This window comes from Ammospiza nelsoni, chromosome 3, assembly GCF_027579445.1.
Source record: "Ammospiza nelsoni isolate bAmmNel1 chromosome 3, bAmmNel1.pri, whole genome shotgun sequence".
In the NCBI taxonomy this organism is placed as follows: domain Eukaryota; kingdom Metazoa; phylum Chordata; class Aves; order Passeriformes; family Passerellidae; genus Ammospiza; species Ammospiza nelsoni.
In genome coordinates, this window is record NC_080635.1 from 14,533,016 (window position 1) to 14,552,904 (window position 19,889).

Genomic DNA, 19,889 nt, shown 5'->3' on the forward strand with positions numbered 1-19,889 from the left:
TTTAGGGAGATATTCCATATAGGAACAAACTTCTGGAGTCACTAGAGAGTAACACAGCAGCAGTGTGTTATAATCCGTGCAAGAGCAGAAATAGCTGCATTCAGCATTTTCCTGCCCTTTTCAGCTGTAGATGTTTTCTGTTAGGTGTTAAAAAAGGAAAAAAGATCCAAAAGCTGGAAGTACAGTCTTCCAGAAAAGAGGGAGGCCCAGAAAGAAAAAGACAGTAACAGGTTTGGGGTTTTTTACACATATTGACTGCTTGCAAGTCATTCCTTTGAAGGCCTCCAAGAACACCATTCATCAAATTATCACCCTGACACCCACTTTTTCAATCAGCACAGAGAGAAAATAGGACATGGGTTTTTTCAGCCCTTTCCTCAGCAGAAATATTTTCAAATTGGTGGCTTTCAGCCTTTTCAATCTGCAAATAGATGAAAGCAATTCTCTAGTCATGCTGCTGATGACTTCACAGCAAATTTCTGCCTCAATGCATATATCTCATGAGCATTTTAAAAGCCTGTCTATAAACCTGTAGTGTCCACTCAGGGATTAAGGACTACTGTTCAAAACAGTCATTTAGCAGCTACAGCTTTGTTCAGTGATCAAGATTATTGGAAGGAATAAAAGTGACCATCTCCATCACAGAATTTAGGCACGTGGAGCTATTATCTCCCAAACTGGAACTTCTGTCTTAGGATTTCAAGTCTTCACTGCAGCAAGCACCAAAAGAAGGACTGGTTTATTCTACCAGCTCAGCTCCCAAGTCACATTTTCAGAGAGCAAGTTTCAGTACACAGCAGTCCCTGAGCAAGACCTTTGCCACATGAGAGGATGCTGACAGACTCTAGAGTGCCAAAATTTGATTCACTTGTTGAAGCTGGCTGTAGAGGGTTGAGACTAAAATTCTCCTGTATTAGAATACCAGCAGAATACACTAAATAGAAATTTTTATTTTTTTAAGGGACTTGAGAAGAGTCTAACCTACTATTAACTTCCCATAACTCAAGCAATTTCCACAGTGATTTTATCTCATTTACATCAGTTCAATTACCATTCACTGTATTGAATCATGCAAATTAAATGTACAAGCCAACCTAGTTTGCATGAGACAGGTGCTGTGTGATGAAAATGTGTGTACATACATGACTAGCAGCACTCCTCAGGGATGCAATGGTGTTCTCTTGAACTTTAGCAAGCCTGAAACAACAGCCAAGATAAAGTGTTTGTTAGATGCAGTATAGCACAGAATTGAACCAACAGAAACACAAATCAGAAGTTTTTGTTTTAGAGACTACCCACAAGTTGATACTGAAGTAAATGACTATGGGTTGCAGCTTTTCAAAACGTCCACTTCCTCAACTGATGTCAGTGACAGAAAACAATTTCCCCAGTTTAAAATGCAAACAAACTTACTTAGTGGTTGTTGTAGAATTCCCTGCTCCCCTGTGTCCAACATCCAGAGCTGTTCTTGGTTTCCAGTACTTTGCATATGAAGCCTGCATATCACAAGTGTATCCCTGGATAGGTCTGATAATTATGTAGTCCACTGCAAGAAAAACAGCAATGCTTCCCATGTCAGTAAACAGCAGATAGCTTTGAGGAAAGTTATCTGCATCTGTTGCTGGCATCAACTGTACCTCTAACTTTTCCAATTGTCTTCCTTGGATTTCTGCTCATAATGGCGAGTGAAAGAACTCCAGCACTCTTTCCAGGTTCTGCAATTGTGGATGACAGGAGGCAGGCAGAGCCTACGTGACCTGGGAGCACATCATCTTGTACTACCTTCTCACCTAAATCTTCCTGAAAACAAAAACAAAAACCCAAAACCCCTACTGTTAGATGTGAGTAAGAATTCTAAACAAACTCTTCTGGCTTGACACAACACAGGTTTCTCGTGTGTTACACAAAGCACTAATTTCAGCTAAAATTGTTTAATGTAACAGCAAGTTACGAATTACTATCAGGAAAATGAAAACTTTAACAGAAATCTACAAAACTCACATTTTTCTTTGACATCCTGTACATCTCAAACTTTTCACATCAAAATAGCATGCATGGAATAATCTATATTCTAAAATGCCCAAGCCTTGTTTAGGACAAAAATTACTGGAATAATATTTATGCTTAAAATGCTAGAAAACTTGGTATGCATTTGCAGAGAAGAATTAATATACAGAATGTGCACTTGACCATAGTCAGGTTCAGGAACTATGCAGACACTTTACAATTATGACTGTAAGTGATCCTGAAGGCATTTTCAGACCAAAAAGAGAATGCTTAAAAAACCTTATTCTGTATAAGTTGCTTTCTTCTAAAAAGAACTTCAAATACTAAGACTTTTCAGGGGAAAAAACAGTGTAAAATAACAGACACAAAAGTGAGAATCCAGTTTTAATCTGCATGAGTTAGTTCAGAGAAATATCTTTTGCTTATAAATATAAAAATTTAGATTCAATAGTTGTGATATAATCAGTTTATATACACATTGTACAGGCTGAAGCAGGGGAAGCATAACGTAGCTGATAAAGGATTAACATTCTGATAAAGGATTAATATCAAGCCAACCTAACAGCATGCAATACTGCACACATGCAGATTCAAGTTTAATTTGTACTGACTTCTAAATAAACAGAACTGAAAAACTTCCTGTGCCACATCAAGAAGGCTCACCAAAACCTTTCTACAATGGGCTGGGAGTCAGTAATCTCACACTTGTGTAAATAAATGCAAAATATGAAGAACATCAGGCAGTAGCTCTGTTTCAACAGTGAAATCTTCACAACAACTGAGCTCCAAAAGGCAGACTGGAGCTGCTTCTTAAGGGTAAAGAGACATACCTCAAAAAAATCAAATATTAACTCCAAGTTATCAGGCTCCATGGTTTGTATTGTGTATTCTATCCACCGGTCTGGCTGCAAGGCATAGCCACAGTCTGGCTGAGAGTGCCGACACTTGTAGTCGTCGTTACTGATCAAGGAGAACTCCACTGTGTTTGCCATTTTCTGGGGAACAGTAGGGGATGTCTTGTCTTCATCATCATCCTTCTCTAGGCCTTCTAGGGTCAATTTTACTCTACTCATCCAGAAACACAAAACAAATGGTCAAGTCACTGCAGTACCTTTACAAATGATAAAGATTTAGAACAGGACTGCATACAGAGGCTCCTCACATGAGCAAGAGTTTGCAGCCGTTGTCTAAATCCTATTTTAGTCAGATTTCAGTGCTAAAGTCACTGCTAGAAGTTGAACATGGGGAAATATGAGAACTCTACTAGGGGTCTGAGAAGCAGCACTCCCACCAGACTATTTGGGCTGCCAAACAGACAGCCTTCCTGTACAGGCTGACACCCATAGTGCCAACAAGCTAACAAAAAGCACTGAAAACAGCAGTCATCATCAAGGTCAAGCCTTGAACATTGGTGGCTGCTGCTATGCCTCTCTGATAAGGCAGATAAGTATACTCTAATATAGACATAAGTAATATAGGCTGAAGTAATTAAATCCCTTGAAAAATCCTGAATGAGCATTTAAACTGAATGGATTTCTGAAAAAAATCCTGGACTGAGAAGCACAAGCCTCTTTATAGGACTCAGAGTCCTTTATCATACAGAGCAAACCTTCCAGACAAAATTAGTTATGTCAGTGAAGTAAGCACACATGAGTAAACCAAATCCCTTCCTGCATCACAGACACAGCAGATGAGACACAGGATTATCATTTATAGATGCCAAGTCACCAGTAAAACTGATGTCATATCTCAAAGAAATAATTACAATCATGGAAATCTATTACACCAAGTCCACATTGAAATATATCCTCATTAAAAAAAAAAATAAAAGAAGTTACAACACAGGTACTCCAGAAACTTGAAAAATGACACTGCCATAGCAAGAGACAGTCACAGAAATGACTGGACAGATCCAACATTTTAGGACAGAGTGTTTAGTGAATGCATCTAGCTTATCAAGTTTTATTTCAACCATTTAACTTAGACAAGAAGCTGGCTTCAGAAATTATTCTCTCTACCTGCTATAACATGCAAGGAAAAAAGGCAAAGCTGTACAGAACACAATGTAAGTATTAAATCTCACTGAAGAGCATCATATTAAATAAATCTTTCCCTCATCAGCAAATTTGGAATTGATGGGAGGGGAAATCAAATCAAAACTGGAAAAAAAGAAATAAATCAAGTATAACAGATCCATGGAATGGTTTGGTTTAGAAGGGATCTTTAAGATCATTTAGTTCTAACCCCCCTACCACAGGTAGGGATGCCCACTCTACCAGGTTCCTCCACGCTCCATTCAACTTTGCCTTGAACACTTCCTGGGTTTCAGCACCTACAACTCTGGACAACTTGTGCCAGTGCCTCACCACCCACACATTAAAGAATGTCTTCCTCATATCTCATCTAACTCTGTCCTCTTTCAGTTTAAAGCACTTCTCTCTTGTCCTATCACTCCAGGCCCTTATCCAAAGTCCCTCTTCAGCTGTCTTTAGGGACTGCTGCAAAGGTCTCCCCAGAATCTTCTCCTCTCTAGGCTGAAGAACACAGAATTTCTAATCCTGTGTCCACAGCAAGAAGTGTTCCAGCCCTCTGAGCACTTCCATGGTCTCCTCTGGACTCACTTGAACACCTCCATGTACTTAGCCTGGGGGTTCCAGAGCTGGATGCAGGGGATGCAGTTCTCCAGGTGAGGTGTCATCAGTGCAGAGCAGGGGCCAGAATCCCCTCCTCACCTGCTGCCCACACTGCTGCTGCTGCAGCTCACAATGCACTTGGCCTTCTGTAACTGCAGGTGTGCAGTGCTGGGTCACATGGAGCTTCTCATCACCAACACTCCCAAGTCCTTCGCCTCAGGGTGCTCTCAGTCCATTCTCCACCCAGCTTGCACTTGGGATTGCTCCAATTCAAGTGGAGGACCTTGCACTTGGCCTTGGTGAGATCTGAGCTCCCAAGCCTCTGAAGCTCCCTCTGGATGGCATCCCTTGCCTCCAGTGTGACTGCACTGCTCCGGCTGTTGTCATCAGCAAACTACTGAAGGGACACTCAACCCTATTTTCCATACCCCCAACCCCTGAGGGTCATCCCTCATCCCCAGTTTTCACTTGGGACATCAAGCTGCTGACCACAACATCCAGGGCAACCACCCAGCGAAATCCTTATCCACTGTGTGCAACAGTGCAGTCCTCTAAACACCAGGGCTAAGATACCCATTTCTGACAATGAACTGTGGAGTTATAAAAATGCCTCATTTTTGAGGCACCTCTGCAGAGAAAAGCACCAAACTGATTTAAGTAAGAATCTAAGAAATCTACAGTTACAGCTAAAAAGCAAGAAATGCCAAGACAATTATGGAGTAAATATTTGTGCTTTAACACTTGGAAACTGGGCTGGTAATCCAAAATGAACTTAAAGGCTACATCAATTAAGTAAAAAAAATACCCCTAGTATTGACAATTAAGATGAGGTAAATTGCATACTGAGATGAGCAGGCTCTTACCTAAACCTTGATGTTTTAAATTTCTTCTTAGAAATCAGTACAGGGGGTTTCTCAGAATAATGCAGACGTAGCCTGATTTCTGTCTGACATGTCAGCCAACCAGCATCCACAGTTTTAATACCATCTATCAAAAGCAAAACAGAAAGGAGAAGACATTTTAGTAACTAATTTTAGGGAGATCTAGGTAGTTCTTCTTGCCATCACCTTCCAGATAATCCTCCTTGTCACCAGCCTTAATCTACAGTAATGCAAGAAGTGGAGTGCAGCCTTTCCCCAGTCTTTCTGAACCACCCAGAACAGCCAACAGGATTTTAATGGGATCAAACAGGTGTATCCATTAGCCCATCACAATCAGTGCCAGTAAAGCAGTGCAAGTCTGCAGGACAGGGTACAGCAACAGTTCTGATGAAAAGCGTGGAGAATCCTCACCCTCAACACCAAAACAAGGAGGACCAGAAGCACAAGCTGCAAACCAGGTGCTGAAGCAAACCCCACAGTTTTGAAGAGGTCTAAAAAGCCAAACCCATCATTTGATGAGGATGTGAGGGGGAAATGGAAAAGCTTGAAGACAAGATTTATGAGGTATGGTAAGGAGTTACTTTCAGTGTCAGAGGATTGAACATTAAGTGAGAGGTGAGTCAGAACTGTCACAAGTGAGACATTTGTGCACACAAGAACATGAGGTGTGGGCTTACAAGAACCCTTTGGCAGCTGCATCTCTGACTGAAGAGGCAGAGTGGGTAAATACAGTGTTTTTCCAGGCATGAAGAGTTTTTCTAAAGTTCAGTATTAAGAGAAAGCTAAGCCTATTCTCTGCTTTCAAAAAATGCATGCTCATGATTTATAGTTCCCAAATTTCAACCTTTAACACCATCAGAGCGACAAGACTTCAACTCTTCCTAGCACTCTTTTATTAACATTAGAAGAGATAACAGCCTGAGCGTGAATTCACAAATGCTACATACAAAAATAACTATAAAAGCAAGAGAAAACTATCATAGGCAATTCTTTTCAAAACCTATAATCTCAAACATTTTTCAAATACAAGACTTAACCTTGTTTAAATTAAATTCATGGTAAGGAATAAAGGTTAATATATCTCACTTACTACAGATTCCAAAGTCTCCATCATCGACAATAATTTTATTTTCTAGAATTAAAAGGAACGGAAAAGAATGGAAAAAAGTAATTAGTATTCACATTTAAAAATCATTGCCAAGTTAAATTAATTCTACTTCTCCACTTCACTTCTAAAAAGTGTATCTTGAAAACGCAGGAAAACTGAATCAGACAAAGCAGCATGTTTTTTGCAACCTTCTATAAGGACTGATCTCAATTTATGTTTTTTCTCAGTTTCTGCATGAAAAAACCAACCAACACACAAAATACCACATTTCATTACAAGTAATCTGAACTGAGAGTAAAAAGTTTGCACAATTTTCTGGCTTGCTGCAGTATTTTGCTGCTGACTACATCCCACTAGTATCTAAGATGCTTTACTTGTCAAAGTAGTGTCAAAGACATTAAATTTTCTTGCAAATATACAACAAAGTTGTCCTGCTGCACATTTAAAGCTTTTAAATTGAGTCAGTCACAATTAAAATGCTTATTCTGCCCACGTGACAGAAACCAACCTAGCATGAATACTGAAAACACTCACTTCACACTTACTTTTATCCTTACTCTTTCCAAAGCTTTAAGAACTGAAATCCTAAGGCACTAAGTAAACTCATCAGCATTAACAGAACAGATAGTCTAAACAAACCATCTATTTCTCAAAACATAAAACTTCACGTAATTTTGCCTTTACAGTGGTTAATCCCTTTTTTCTCCCCTAAGAATCATTTGGCTCCTAACCTAATTTCTTAATGACCACAGGCAACAATTTAGGATCAAAATGACCCAGTGCTAACATACTGTGCATTGCTGCATTTTCTTAAAAACTGCTTATGAAGAATTGAGTATTACCTGGGGTAAAAAAATCTCAACTTGGAATGAGGTAATCTAAATTTAAAGTCTAGGCCCTAGCACAGGATAGGCTGCTTCTCTTATCAGTTACTGACAAATACAGAAATAACCCTCTTACAGGAAAAGAAACACTACAAATTCAACTGAAATTAAAAAAAAAAAAAAAGGCAAAGGGAGAACGGAACATGATCATGGTACTATTAATGACTAAGAGATTCTTTGATACCACCTTCTTTCAAAAAGACATTTTTTCAAATAATTAGAAAGTTTCTTAACAAATGTAAACTTCTAAGTGTGGAGAAAATAGTATTTTTTATGTGCTAGAAAAGACAGTGCATAAAACATGCCATAGCAGCATAAGAGATCTAAACTACAAGCTACATTCGAAGGTTATTTCAGTCCCTCTTAAAACCCGAATTTTTCCCTGTTCAGAAAAGCATTAGTAACTCATATGCAAGTCTGCATGCCACCCTTTCTTTCAGCAAAATACATTTCTGCTCAATTGACGGGTAAATAAGTACATTCATTTCTCTATTTGCATTAATCCATTTACTTATAGAAGCCTAATTAAACATTTTTGTTTAAAATTTTACTAATTAAATAGCACTTAAATAAAAAACAGCAGTGACTTCACACCCTCCCCTCATGTTATTTAAAAAAGATCATATGGATCCTTAGTCTCAAAGAATTAAGCTTACAGAAAATTATTAAAATTTCAAATTAGTAAAAAACCAACCCACATAATCTTAAGGATGACAGCAAAGAATTTCACATCCACTTCCATTTTGAAGCCACTTACTTATATATACATATATATTTTGAGAGTAAGGCCCATGTTGTGCAAAGAAAAAGTCTATACCTCCCACACATTAATAAATTTAAGTATTTTAAAACTATAGCCATCAATCCCTCTAAACCAGTGTGCAGCATATCAGCAATCTTATGCATATGCCTCAAACAGATGCAGTTGATGCCCATACCTAAAGGGGTAATTGATCGTGGTTGTAGATGAGTCTCCCACGTGTGAACTATGACTTCGCAGGGACCATCGATAGTCTGTAATTTAAAAGTTAAATGTCTGCAATAATTTCTTTTGTTAGATCTGACTTTGTACCCATGAAGCTGGTTGGGATGGTTGTGAACTAAACTTAGAGATTTAAGGAAGTAAAAGAAGGAGGAGGAGAAGAAAGGGAGAGGAACAGAGAGAGAAAAAGACTGAAGAAGAAAGAAAGAAAGAAACAGATGAGGCTTCTTACCCCTGCAACTGCTGATGACTCTGTTTGATATGTTGTGAATACATATGACAAAACTTTTGACAGTCTGACATGGCAGAGAAGTTACATGGAATCATTAAACCTTCACTGCTAACAGATGCTCTGCTGGACTACTTTAGTCTCCTTCTTATACAAAAAAAATCTCTAAATTCATTAAGAGTGCTCACTTTGTTCTCAAGCTACAGCAACAGTTTATGACAAACATACCCCACATCTCTAATTCCAAACAGCATTCAGCACCTACTCATGCACATAGCAGTTGCAGGGGTGAGTTCTCCTTCAAAATTTGCCTTGCTAAATTCAAAGACTATAAAACACAGTTATTTTAGTTGTGGTACTGAAAAGCAAGTTATTTATCATCTAATTAAAACATAAATAATTGATCCAATCAGCCAGCAATGAAGACCCTGCAGGCTATTCCAGCTGGAGCAGGATAAATTAGATACTGTCATTAAAAAGAAAATATTGTCCACCAAAAGAATACATTTGTTGACAAACACAGCCAAGACTCAGATAACCAGAACAGTAACACAAACTCTTCTTTCAGAACAATTTAACTTTGAGATAGCTTTCTAGGTAAAAGCTTTTAGGGAACCACAACTTAACAGAGAGAACATGCCTGATTAGCAGTTCAGTCACCCTGAGCAGGTTCCCCTAGCATGGCACAGTTGTTACCATCAGATGTAGAAACCACTGTCAAATAGCTGCAATATGTAATTTTGATGTTTTGGGGCCTAAGTAACTCTTATTTCAAAAAAAATTTGCTACTATTGCCAAAGACATGGAAACTTCCATGCCAGCTCATCCCAGTAGTTCAGGTTCTTGTTTAAAGAGATTTCAGAGCCACAGGGACATCCAGACAAGCTTCAGACTCAGCAGTGTAATTACACAGCACCAAAATGCTTTGTTCCTTTACACCTCACCCAACAAATTCTTCACATGCAGATGGGATTTCTTGACATACAGTGAGCACATTTAATCTCCCAAGCCTCTGGGTGAGCTAACAGCAAGCAAACACCAAACATTCAACAAGAGCTCAGTAGGATGGCTTTGCTCTGTGAGTCTCAGCTAAAGCAATGCTCCTAATGAGTTCAGAGGCATCCACACTTAAATGTCATGTCAAAATATACCACATATGCTTAGTTATGTTTTAAAGACAGAATGCATGTAAAATACAAATACAATTATATTACTGCTTCCAGTTTATTCTTGTTATAGGGCAGTTTTAGCTCACAACTTCTCACTGCTGCCACAGTGACCACACTCAGGATTTCTAGAAAAGTAAATAATGAGAAGTTTCTTTCCCCTTCTTTGACAGCACAGTGACGTTTGCCTGTCACAATGACAGTTTCTAAATCTGCAAACCCTGTTTGTCAGCAGGGAGGCTGCCATTTACTCCCACCATGCAGGCATGCAAGATCTGCAACAGCAGCTCCCATGAGCACAAGTACAGCTTTAGATTGTGAACCTGGGCAATGCAAATCTTCCTAACATGGACTAAACTGTTTCCTTCAGAAGATAAGCCAAGGTTCTTCCTTGTAAAACCCCAAATGTATTGTATGAAAATGTCAATTTATTTCTTACACTACTGTAACTGTCCATTCTCAAGTTAGGTTCTAAAATGATGAATGAATTTGAATAACATTATCCCAACAATAAGGACACCATGCCAGATACATTCAGCATAATTTCCTTTCATGAAAGGAATACAATGGACTGATTGTGCATTTAATCCCAGGAACCCTCAACACTTCCCATACTAAGAAGAGCCAAGCAAAGCTACCTGGAAAAAAAGGGCAATTGATTAGAGAACAGACAGAGATATCACTCAGAACCCTCCCAATCCCTGCTCAGACCCTCTCTGAGTTTACAGGCATTTAAAGAACGTTTCAATTACATGTAACAGAAGCCATTGTTACAATGAGGTCAAAAGACTAATGTCATTTCTGTGGCATATACTGACCACATCTGAAAAGCAGCCAGCTGAGCAGCAGAACTAAATGAGGTGTCATCAATATTAACAGTATGGAAACATTGCCTAAAAGGAGAGTTTCTAGAGGACAGTCTTAAAAGGGCATCCATCCAAATGTCACATCAAGCATCTCATGGGCAGTACACTGAGGTAAGTGGCTCTGTGGATCTTTTTTCTACTAATACAGACACTCTTATTTTTTATAAAAACCAACACGAATATTATGTTGCTTGATGCTGATTAGGTGAACATCTGATTCGATTTTCAAGTTTTTAAAGAACATTCAAGAACTTTCTGTAAAAATCAAGTCTTCTTCCATTATGAGAAGCTGGGGCCTCCCACCCCAGCAGTCATTAGACACTTTTGAAATGAAGGGGAAAATGCCTATCTAGCATAATGGCTCTGAGGTTCAAAGCAGATGCACCATTTCCATGAAGTGCCTGGGTACTCAGTACAATTAAATAATGAAAACATTTCTGTGGATGCTTAAATGGTAATTTAGGAGATCAGTTCCAAGCTTCCTGCTTTAAGACAATACAACAGAGTAGGCATTAGAGGGGGGGGAAACCCAAACCAAATCTTAAAAATGCCACACAAACACATTTATCCAAATGCACTTCACTAATTAAAACTATGTTTCAAGAAAAATAATCTACTTCAATAATATGAAACAGCTAAATTAGCCTTAATTGCTAAAACTGCATTTCTGACTAAAATCTCTCTGGATTTCTGTACCATGTAGAAGACAATAATTAAGCACTGAACTGAATAATTAAAGCCATTCAGCCATCACATCCAACTTGCAAGGCAGCAGCAGATAAAAGTCACCTGGCAGGAAATGCTGAGCTCAGTAGAGATTTTACAGCTCTGGTATTTCCAGTAACAGTTTCTCACATAATCTGCTATCTCAGCAGACAATAATGTCTCTGTTACTATCGTGACAACCACGGGTTCTTAATTTACAAAAAGCTTTTCTAAGGCATTAATTACTGAGTCTAGGTTTCAATTTCATCTTTATTACTACAGTCTAGGCACTAAATGGATTTTTTTAATTGCACTTTAAAAAGTAAACCAAACTCTCATTTGAAACCTCTGTAATTAAGCAGAAAGTGTGAAAAATGTCCTCCAATGCAGTTTTTAAAGTCCTGCCACATGCACAGACAGCTTAGTTATTTCACACTTGCCTTGAAAGAAGTAACCCTGAACTTGCATGCTTATTTACAGTTTTAAAAGCACATACAGAACACAGCTGAACAGATTAAGGTGTGTTCCTTACCAAGGTTTTCAAGTATGCATCATGCAAACAAATGTAAGATACATAGAAGACCAATTCCAGCCAAGGGAGTTTTGGTGTGCCTCACACAAACCCCCTCACAACCCACTGCCACAAACAGAAAGTGAGTGTAGAATAAAAGCCAGGAAGATCCTCACGGGGAGCTCACTGGTCCCAGACTATGTTCAACAAAGGAACAACCTCAACCAAAATAGTTTAAGTTACTGTCTCATTTCATCCAGTTGTGTGTATTTATTTTTCTTTTTAAAATCTCTTGACATGCAGGAGCCAAGACCTGACACCAATTTTACAGGAAAATGTTCTTTGGATATATATTTGTATTCATGCAAAAATTCTATGAATTTCAATATATTGAGTATTTTTAAAAAACACTACTCTATTTACATAACCACAATTATGTTAACAGCAATATGCTTCACTACAAACAAGACTTTCTATTACATCATACTTTCCTTCAAGTAAAAAAATTTTAAGATCAAATTATGATCTTTTTAAAGAGAAGGGAGAAAAAGACATCACTTTTTTTTTTTTATAAAATATCAATTATTCTATCTATTTTCACATCTAGCCTGTAGCACTACTGTGGGTAATCTAGGAACTACCATTTCTCTGTGTAAACACATATCAGCCCCATCTTTGCCACCATGTCCAACTCAAGCATCTTCACAGATGCAGTTGCTGTCGAAGTTGCTGACTTCAGGTGGATCTGTCCTCAACGTGATTTAATAACTATGTGATGTCAAATTCATATACTCAGACTTGAACATATAGTTAAGATTACACTGTTGTTTTACTACACATAAAATTGATATAAAACATTAAATGGCAGAGATCATATATTGCCAGCTTGTCAAATTTAGATTAATCACATGCAATGCCTAATGAAAAAAATTCTGAAATAAAAATAGGCAGAATAATTTAACTTTAAAGTATATTTTCCTTATCAGCATTTCCTTAATGCTAAAGTTCTCCATGTACTGTCTCACTTGCACTATACTGTACATGATATTCCTGTTACTTTTTCATTGTTCTGCAATAGGTTTACAAAAAGAAGAAGAAAACTACATTGTAACTGGATTTCTTTCCTTCAAAAGACTTTATTTTATAAGAAGTCCTGTGCATTTAACAGGTACAAGTCAGACACCACTAAGGTGACAACCTGCACCCCAGGAATTCACTTTGTTTTGTAGGGTGGTTTCCTTTTCTCCTGCTCTTTATGCTGGTATTGCATTAAATTCATACTTACCTTGGCAGACCCTGCATCACACGGTGCATAAGGGTGCAGATACAGAGCACCTACTCAAAGAAACACACTCACCAATACAGAGGGTAAACTTTTGCAAATGGTAAAACAGAAATTGTATTGTGTATCAACCATGGCTCAGCCTCTGCTCACTAACTCTGCTTTTTGAGTGTGTTACATTTGCTTACATTTAAACTTCTGGACTTTTAAACTTCTGGTCATTTGCAAAAACAAAACAAAATGCAAGAGTCCTATCAGAGCTGCTGAGCTGTAAGAATTAATCTACTTTTGGCCTCAGTTTGAACTCAGCAAAATCTATTACTGTCCTTCCCTTCTTTTGCCTCAAAGTAGCAATTTAAATACCAGTTTCTGACTAGACTGTTTCACTTGCTCTAATGAAAAAACCAGAACTGTGTTTCATTTGAAATTAGTACCCTTCACTGAAATGATACCTCCATCAAATGTGATTTTTTTAGTTAAAAAAAGGCTGACAAAAACTTACATGCTCTTGACAGTAATTTGAAATTTTTAAAAGGTATTGATGAGATGGTTCTGTAACTCCTTTGCACATTTAGCTACAGCCTTCATAATCCCAGTTTCAATGAGGAACTAAAGCCCAGGGTGAATAGCTACAGGATATTAATAGAATAAGAAAGACAGCAAAGGCAGCATTAAATTTCTTAAGGTTATTACTTGTTATTCTGAAAAACAGTACAAGAGTAGCTGCTTATTTTCCCAACTTAGCCCAGCTTTTTCCTGGATGCAGCCTCTTCCCATCTGAAGAACTTCCCCCTGCCCTAGTGCAATGTTTACAAACCAGTACAGTGCCACATACATTAAACTCTAATTTATGTAACTAAGTCATATGCAACTTTGACATCAATACCTGTAAAAACACATCTGTCTGTGTCTCTTGGCTCTTTTTTCCCCCTCCAAGTCGTGCAAATACCTACATACAAACATACAGAAAACAATGGGATGCCTCATCCCTTGTTTCACCTTTTCACTTCAAGAGATTAATTTATGTTAATTATGCAGCACAAAGTCTGGTTAATACTTCTCATGCTTCACAAAAACAAATCTGCAGTGATATCAAAAACTTTTAAAATTTTAATGCACCTCCTACACTGATCATTTTTCTCCTATTATCACCTGCTTCCATGCTATCATACAGGATAGATATGAGATACTATCACATTCCTTCCATGGATCACTTGAGATCCATGCCCTGCTGAAGTCCTTATGCAACTATATTCTAACTGTGAGAACTTCACCATATTATTTAAGCTCTATAACAATGTCAAGGATTTCTTTACCACTGATATTTCTAGAACACTAACACTGATAAAAGAAAGAAGAGAATATAATTACAGTTAAGAGCATATGGTCATGTATTGCCAGAAGTGAAATGTATTTCCACACATTTTAGTGTTTCACATGTAGCAATTCAAGACTTATTTCTAAAAAAAATCTCATGTTTAACTCAGGAAATCCTCTTTTTATTTCAAGTATGGGAATTTCTCCTAAGGATGAGCCAACTTAAAGTAGACAAGGTTGTACATACCTTGGGTTCTAGAAAGTATCCTTTAAAATACCGATACTGAACAGGAACTCCTCTAGGAAGCTCTACAGTAGTTCTCCATCTTCTCTCAAACATACTGTGAAGAAAAAAGAAAACAGCCAACCAAAAAAATAAGTTTCAAAATACAGCCTAACAGCCACCTCAGACACATGTCTAAGTAATATCCTAAAATAAAGTCTAGTGTATTGTTGCAAGTAAAGTTATTACAAAGTAGCTTAGCCAAACATGCACAGAACACAAGATGTACTTAGAAATGACACCGAACTTTTTGATTGACAGATCTGAAATGCTCTAAGAGAGCAAGAATTCTCATCCCCATTGAACAGATGGGGAAAACATGGTGAAGTGATTCAGACTCATCCAAGATCACATAGCCAGCCACTGACAGAATTACAGACACAGCCTGCAAACCTTATTTTCCTTCACCACAAAGCTGCCATAAACTGGCACCATTTAAAAAAAATACTGAATTTTTTCACTGCATTTAAGCTTTTTTTGTGTACACTCATACATCCCCTCCCCTTAAGAATTTCAATGCAACTCTCAGTTTAAATAATCTCCTCCCTATCACTTTCTAGCACAATAATAACTTTTTTATAGTCTTTACTTTCCTTTTATCCTATAGATCTCCTATAACTTGCTGCACAGCCATGGGATTGAGAATTGCCCTAAAGCAGTTTCATACTCCAAGTATAAAGCTAAACTACTGAAATGCCAACCACAACAGCAGAAGCATCATCTGTAACTAGAAAAGCATACCCAAGTTTTATATTTCCTTAAATTCCTAGGTGTCCAAAGTGTTCAGGGGCAACACAGGAAATTCTTGAGTTCTACTACCAGTATATGCAGCTCAGGAGTTTACAAACTCAAAGACAGAATAAATTTGTTGCTGCAGAACTCCAGCTACTTCAAATGGAATAAGTAAATAAAATTCAAAACAGAAGAAAAAAATCCCCCCAGAAAAACCAAAAATCAAGACCAACTTACTCATCCGCAATCTGGAGGACCACTGCAAGCTGGGGATTCCAATTTCCCAAAGCACTGCAACTCCCACATATTGCAAAAACCTCTCCTAAAAAATCCAAACAGAAAAATACCCACAATCATCATTACTTCAGGCTAGATGGCACAGAAAGTACAGCCACAGTCAAACTTTCAAGTATTTTAAATATATACACCAGAATCACTCATTTAAAATCCATCCTGTCCAGAAAGGAATCCTTCAAAGGAATCCTTGGGAATCACCCAAAACTACAACAGCATTTCCTTCACCATCCCAAAGACCTGAGAGAGGGACTAATGACAACTCCAGCCCTTAAAAGGGTTGGCTTCCAAACCATTCTTAAGGAACAGTGTTCAAAACATCTCTGGGAATGCAGCAGGCAAATTTCCCAGGAAAATGTTTAATCTCAAGATAACACTGTTATTTCCCTAAATATTCTGTATTTTTTAATGTATGTCCATATTCCCTCAAATTCATACCAAAAACTTAGAAAGCACAGACAAACAGGAGGTTGCTAGCATTATTCCCAAGGCAACATCCCAAATTAATTTGATTCCCAAAAGTAATAAAGTTAATTTTGCTGCTATGCTTTCAGTTTTTACTGGGTATCAAAACATAATATTGTTAGACAAAAAATCCACATGAAATTGTCACACTTCTCTTAATGCATACATACATACAGAACCCAAAAGGTCACAACAGTATATTTAATTTTGGGATATCCCACGTGACCACTGCAACTTACCCTTGTTTTTAATATAAAACCTGTATGTATCTGACTGTAAGAACAGCAAAGATAAATACTAATGGAAAGAACAAATTAGAATTTTGCTCTCACAGGGTTTCAACAAGATTTTTAGACATAATAAAAAGCTGTTGCAGAATGAGAAAATATGGAGTTTTAAAGTACAGTTAGGCACCACAAAAGAATGATACAAGCATCACTGACTTATTTCCTGTTCTCAAAATGAGTAGTGTGGGGGACACAATAATCCCAAGATACAAAGTAGACCAGCTGTATGCAGCAAGTGTACATTACCTCTTCCTAAGCCACAAATCACAGCTGACACTTCAAAGCACACAGTTACAGTTTTGAGGATGCCCTTATGTCTCTAAAATTGTGTCCCTTTTCTCCAGTTAAACTACTAAGGGATACCACAGGCCTGCTTATGAAAGAAACCTCTGCAGACCCAGGGGTTGGAAAAAATCTACAGGACAACATTTCTCTGAAAGCAGCTTATTGAAATAATTTTACATAACACCTTGAACTTCAACAGTTGTGTTTTTTTAAATCTTTTGCTGCAATTAATTAAAAAAAAGAAGCCTGAGCTTTCTGGATGCTCACTGTAAGCACACAAATGTAGGTAAAAATCTACATTATGAGTATATTTAGTATGCAATTACCTATGTCAGCTTTCCCTTTTCCACCCTATCCTGAGGCATGTGAGGGACGAGATAAAGTGGGGAGGGAAGACCACCTGAACACCACACAGGTAGTTTCTGGGTAGAAATATTTAAAAGAAGCTAAAATTCTTTTAACATCCCTTTAAAACAGCAGTACTTAATACACCTTCATGTCCACACAGCCAACCTTGAAGTGCCATATAATTGTATTCCTCTCAACAGGTGCCAGCTGGGAGAGTTCTCTGGGCTCCCATTTTAAACAAAATGTGAACATCCAGTGCCCACTTCTCACTCAGTAAGGCACCACACACCAAAGGCAATGCTTGAATAGGATGTGCAGCCACCCTAAACTCCCTTCAGGAACTGCACTGAGGCCGAATTCGGATTTGTAAAACACTGCCTTAATTATCCCAGTAAAGCCAAAGTGAAATGCAGGGCAAACCGCCTCCCCAGAGGCAATTCTGAACTCAGGGGGTTTGGGTTGGGTTTGCAATTCAAGCTCAGGGGCTCTCAGCTTCTCCCCTCTCCTTGTCAGGGAATTCAAGGCTGCTCCTGGCAGAGCTCCTTCAGCAAAGAAGGTTAATCTACGCTTTGTGCCCCAACTCAAAGCTTACTAACTGTAAGTTTTCTCGGCTGTTTAGGCTGTCTAGGTGGCCTGGAAAGGCCCAGGGATGGCCTTGAAGAGCTGACGCTTCAAAGGACGAGAAGAGACTTCTGATCTTGTCTCGGTCTCGGTGTTTATTAATTGTTTATCTAAAAGATTTTCTTTCAGCCCGACAGAGGTCTGTACAGCAAGTCAGCCATGGGCACACTGCAAGCCCCCGGGGCGGTCACTTATCTTTATACCCGAAGTTACGTGTACAATATTTATCATTTTTCCCCAATACCTTCTACCCTTATTAACCGGTGCACTTCTAGTAATGACCAATCCCAAAGTGCCACCATCACCACAGAAGATGGAGGCCAAGAAGAAGAAGAAGAAGGACAGGACACGCCCCAATTCCTCCATCTTACTTCTTTAGACCCCCCTGTACCAAAATCCTAAACCCTGTGTTTTACACTGTAATTAACTTATCCCTTCACCATTCACCCAGTGAAACCTTCCCAGTCCTCATACAGGTGTCGCCTCCTGTGTAGGATCAAAGCCCTGCCACCAGACACTTCTGGCAACATTCCAGGACTCCCGAGCCCCCCAAGGGTGTTCTCGGCCACTCTGCACCTCCGTCCTGAGGTGCTGAGATCCCACAACTAACAGCCTCACTCATCCAACAATAATAACAAAAACCCCAACAATATCAATGTTGTCATAAGCAGAAGCACCCTTTTGTGCCATCTCTTTATGCTGTATTTTCAGATAATTCTTTGTGAGCAGCCATTGAGGCAGGACCTGGTTCTCACTAATCCTACTTTTCATTGCAGATATTATTAGCACAGGAAGAAGTTACACATCCAAAGTCAGCTTTGCTAGTGACAGTGCCACCACAGCTGTGGAAGCAACAGTGTGAGCAGGACAAAGAGAGCACCGCTTGCAATACTCCATGGTACAGCCACACACGTCTTGAGCTAAGGTCAATTTACTCTCAAGTTCTAAAATTTTCTCTAGAGTGATACAGAAAACTCTACTCCTCACTAACAGCTTTATGTTGACACTGAGTAGCAGTTTTCAGTTCCCAAACGCCAAATCATGAGGGAAAAACACAGGAGAGGTCTAACACAGGGCAGATATCAAAACCTGTACAATGTTTTATCATTTTCTTCCCCTACAACTACAGGAGACACTTCTGCCATCTGGTATTGGCCTGCCACAGGAATTTTGCCAATCTGCTCCCACATTCATCTGCTTCTGTAAGGCAACAATCCATTACTTTTTTGGTGAACTTCTGTGCTGATTTTGGCTGGGGTAGAGTTAATTTTCTTCACAACAGCTAGCAGGGGCTGTGTTTTGAATTTGTCCTGGAAGCAGTGCTGATAATAGAGGGATATTTCAGTTACTTCTGGGCAGTGCTCACAACATCAAGGCCTCTTCTGTTCTCTCCACACCAGAGAGGGGGCTGGGAAAGAAGCTGGGAAGGAACATGGCTGGGAGCAGTTCTGTGGACCTCAGTTACCAACTGTGGTTAAACCTTCCTTCCTTCCAAGTTCCTGAAAATGAAGGTCAATATAATATGCACAGTTAACCAATACCAGATTGTTATGTTCTACCTGATGTGATACCTTGTGTTCCTCATTTGGGTAACAGAAGTTATTTTACACTTTTTTCTTTGCATAGACAGAATACTGAATTAAGCTGCATATTCTTTCTGTCTGTAACTTCTGATAGAGGTCACATCTTGTGAGAACTTTCAACAGGGATGCAGAGAAAATAAAAAACAGAACAAACACATCAGTGCATGCCAAAGTATCATGGGTCAGAATACAAATGCTTGTTTCCATGGAATAAAAAGGTACTAAAGAGAGAAGATTTTAAACCAATCATAACCATCTCAGTTAGCATCAAAATCCCCAGTACATTATGAAATTTTTGTTTGGAGAAAGAGGTAAAATTTATTTCCCAACTCTCATTTTCAAATTCATTGGTAAAATGTCTTAATATATTTTACAATGATTTATCATCTTGATATTTGATCTAATGTGTTCTTTTATCTC

At 38.5% G+C, this 19,889-nt stretch overlaps 1 protein-coding gene across 6 annotated transcripts in view; it reads right to left on the reverse strand.

Annotated features, from left to right (window-relative positions):
* GPCPD1 (glycerophosphocholine phosphodiesterase 1) overlaps positions 1-19,889 on the reverse strand; it is a 43,408-nt gene that overhangs the window by 14,757 nt on the left and 8,762 nt on the right. For 4 of the 6 annotated variants that reach the window (XM_059468761.1, XM_059468760.1, XM_059468765.1 and 1 more), the window contains exons 3-12: positions 15,824-15,908; positions 14,819-14,912; positions 14,141-14,203; positions 8,452-8,527; positions 6,612-6,653; positions 5,504-5,627; positions 2,838-3,072; positions 1,638-1,800; positions 1,414-1,546; positions 1,143-1,197 (exon numbers count right to left, since the gene is read on the reverse strand). In XM_059468761.1, coding sequence (XP_059324744.1) covers positions 1,143-1,197; positions 1,414-1,546; positions 1,638-1,800; positions 2,838-3,072; positions 5,504-5,627; positions 6,612-6,653; positions 8,452-8,527; positions 14,141-14,203; positions 14,819-14,912; positions 15,824-15,908 — 1,070 coding nt within the window. Of the gene's footprint in view, positions 1-1,142; positions 1,198-1,413; positions 1,547-1,637; positions 1,801-2,837; positions 3,073-5,503; positions 5,628-6,611; positions 6,654-8,451; positions 8,528-14,140; positions 14,204-14,818; positions 14,913-15,823; positions 15,909-19,108; positions 19,386-19,889 lie in introns of all 6 variants that reach the window. The other 2 variants (XM_059468764.1, XM_059468763.1) reach the window with 2 other exon arrangements.